The 1,935-nt window shown below is 43.4% G+C and overlaps 1 protein-coding gene across 1 annotated transcript in view; it reads left to right on the plus strand.

The window, feature by feature from the left end:
- The window catches only part of clcn6 (chloride channel, voltage-sensitive 6), a 31,917-nt gene that overhangs the window by 25,511 nt on the left and 4,471 nt on the right, over window positions 1-1,935 (plus strand). The window contains exon 19 of the mRNA XM_015399695.1: window positions 505-668. Coding sequence (XP_015255181.1) covers window positions 505-668 — 164 coding nt within the window. The remainder of the gene's footprint in view (window positions 1-504; window positions 669-1,935) is intronic.

A 1,935-nucleotide genomic window follows, 5' to 3' on the forward strand; every position in this document is an offset into this window, starting at 1 on the left:
TCAACCATTGACTTTACATGTAAACCAGCTGCTGCTGCTGCTTATTGTCTGAACGTAGCATTAACCCCCCACTGCCGCCCAAGGGGAGGGGTTAAATGCACAGAGGGAATTTTATTGGTCTGTACTGGTGACGCTGGAATGACAATAAAAACTGGAGAAAGGAAAAATAAAATTGTGAAAGAAATTTCACAATATCAAATGTTTCCATTTTTATTTTCATTTGACAGAAAAACGTTTATAGAGAAATGATCTGAGAAGTCGTCTTGATGTTTGCTGAGGTTAGTTTGATGTTCCAAACAAGGTGAGTTCAAAGTCAGGCCTGCATCTACAGCAGGAAGGACGGCGCCCCCTCCAGGACTGGAGTTGGACGTCCGCTGATCTGAAAGTCATAACCAGGAGGAATATTTCAATAGGAATGATGGATATCAGTGATGTTTAGCTCTCAGTGAATCTCTGGGCTCCTTTCAATCATCCAAACAGAAAATGTGTTTTTTTTACCCCCAGAAAACCAACATAGTTTCCCGTGCAGCGGAGCAGCGGCGGCGCTGCCAGTCCATGAAGTCGTACCCGTCCAGCGAGCTGAGGAACATTTGTGACGAGCAGAATGCGGCGGGGGCGGAGCCTGCTGAGGAGGGGGAGGACCTGCTGCAGCAGATGTTGGAGAGAAGGTAAAGATGGAGATCAGTCCAGTTAGAGGCTCTGAGGAAGATTTACAGCATATTTGATATATTTACAGAATTCACAGAAATACTCAGTACTAATATATCACCAGCAGGGGGCAGTCATTTCAACTCAAACTGTTAACCAGAAGTCAGGTAATGGGCGGAGCTTGATGTGGAAATATTCAGTGAGTTTTAATTGGTTTGCATTGACACAATAAAAACAGAACTTAAAGCTTTTAAATCTGACAGAAATGGATCCTCCTTCCAAGACGTCGGCTTAAAAAGTCCCGCCTCCTTTTAATGGAACATAGAAAATTAAACTCACGGCTCAAGTTTGCTTAATCTGAACTCACCTTTTAGATAATTCATCTGAACATTGTTTGGATCGTTCTTTAGTTAATAATTAGAGTCGTTAGGAAACGGCTGTTCCAACCATTTCTCCCTAGTGGTGCCCGACTTTACACCAGTGAATTATTTCCCAGTGAGTTGCGTCCCAGTGGACACTGGGATGGACGTCTGTGTCTTCGGCAGGCGTAGAGCTAACAGAACTGGCAGCGTTGCGAGGCAAGGGCTCCAACAAATAGCTTGTGAACCTTCCTCCATAATAACCCCGCCCCCTTTATAATCGACCAATCACAGTCACTTTATTCAGTCGTGTAAAGTCGGGCACCAACGGTTGGAACAGCCGCTTCTCTACGACTTTAAAATGAATCCTAAAGCATACAGGGAACCAGTGTAATGAGGCTGAAATTGGGGTAATTTGCTCATATTTATGAGTTCCAGGTAAAAGTGGTGCTGCAGCGTTTCGCACTGAGCAATATTAACCTCCAAAGAAAGTGCGTTACAGTCATCCAGGCGGGATTAATGTCTCTAAAGATTTCTGGAGAGAACTGGGCTTTATTTTGGCCAAATGTTTTCACTGAATGAAACTTTTCCTCACAGTTGCCTTAATCTGGCGATCAAATTTAAGATCAGCATCCACTTTGACACCAAGGGTTGATGGTACAGACTTCCTGTACTGGGCCAGGTAACCTCAGTGAGGTAACCTCAGGTGTGCTGTATCAGAACAATCCTAGTTTTATTGTCCTCAATGCTTCTATCAGCAGAAATATTTAAACACTGTTGAATTAGCCTTTCTCCTGAGGAGAAAAATACAGGTGAGTTAAAGCAGCCAGCTGACTGGCAGTAGGCAGCAAAAGGCTGGGAGGCTGTTTATTGTTTATTGGCACCAATAAATGGATCTTTATTTAATGAATATTTAACGTTTGTTTCT

Source organism: Cyprinodon variegatus, unplaced genomic scaffold (genome assembly GCF_000732505.1).
Source record: "Cyprinodon variegatus isolate N-32 unplaced genomic scaffold, C_variegatus-1.0 Scaffold1039, whole genome shotgun sequence".
In the NCBI taxonomy this organism is placed as follows: Eukaryota; Metazoa; Chordata; class Actinopteri; order Cyprinodontiformes; family Cyprinodontidae; genus Cyprinodon; species Cyprinodon variegatus.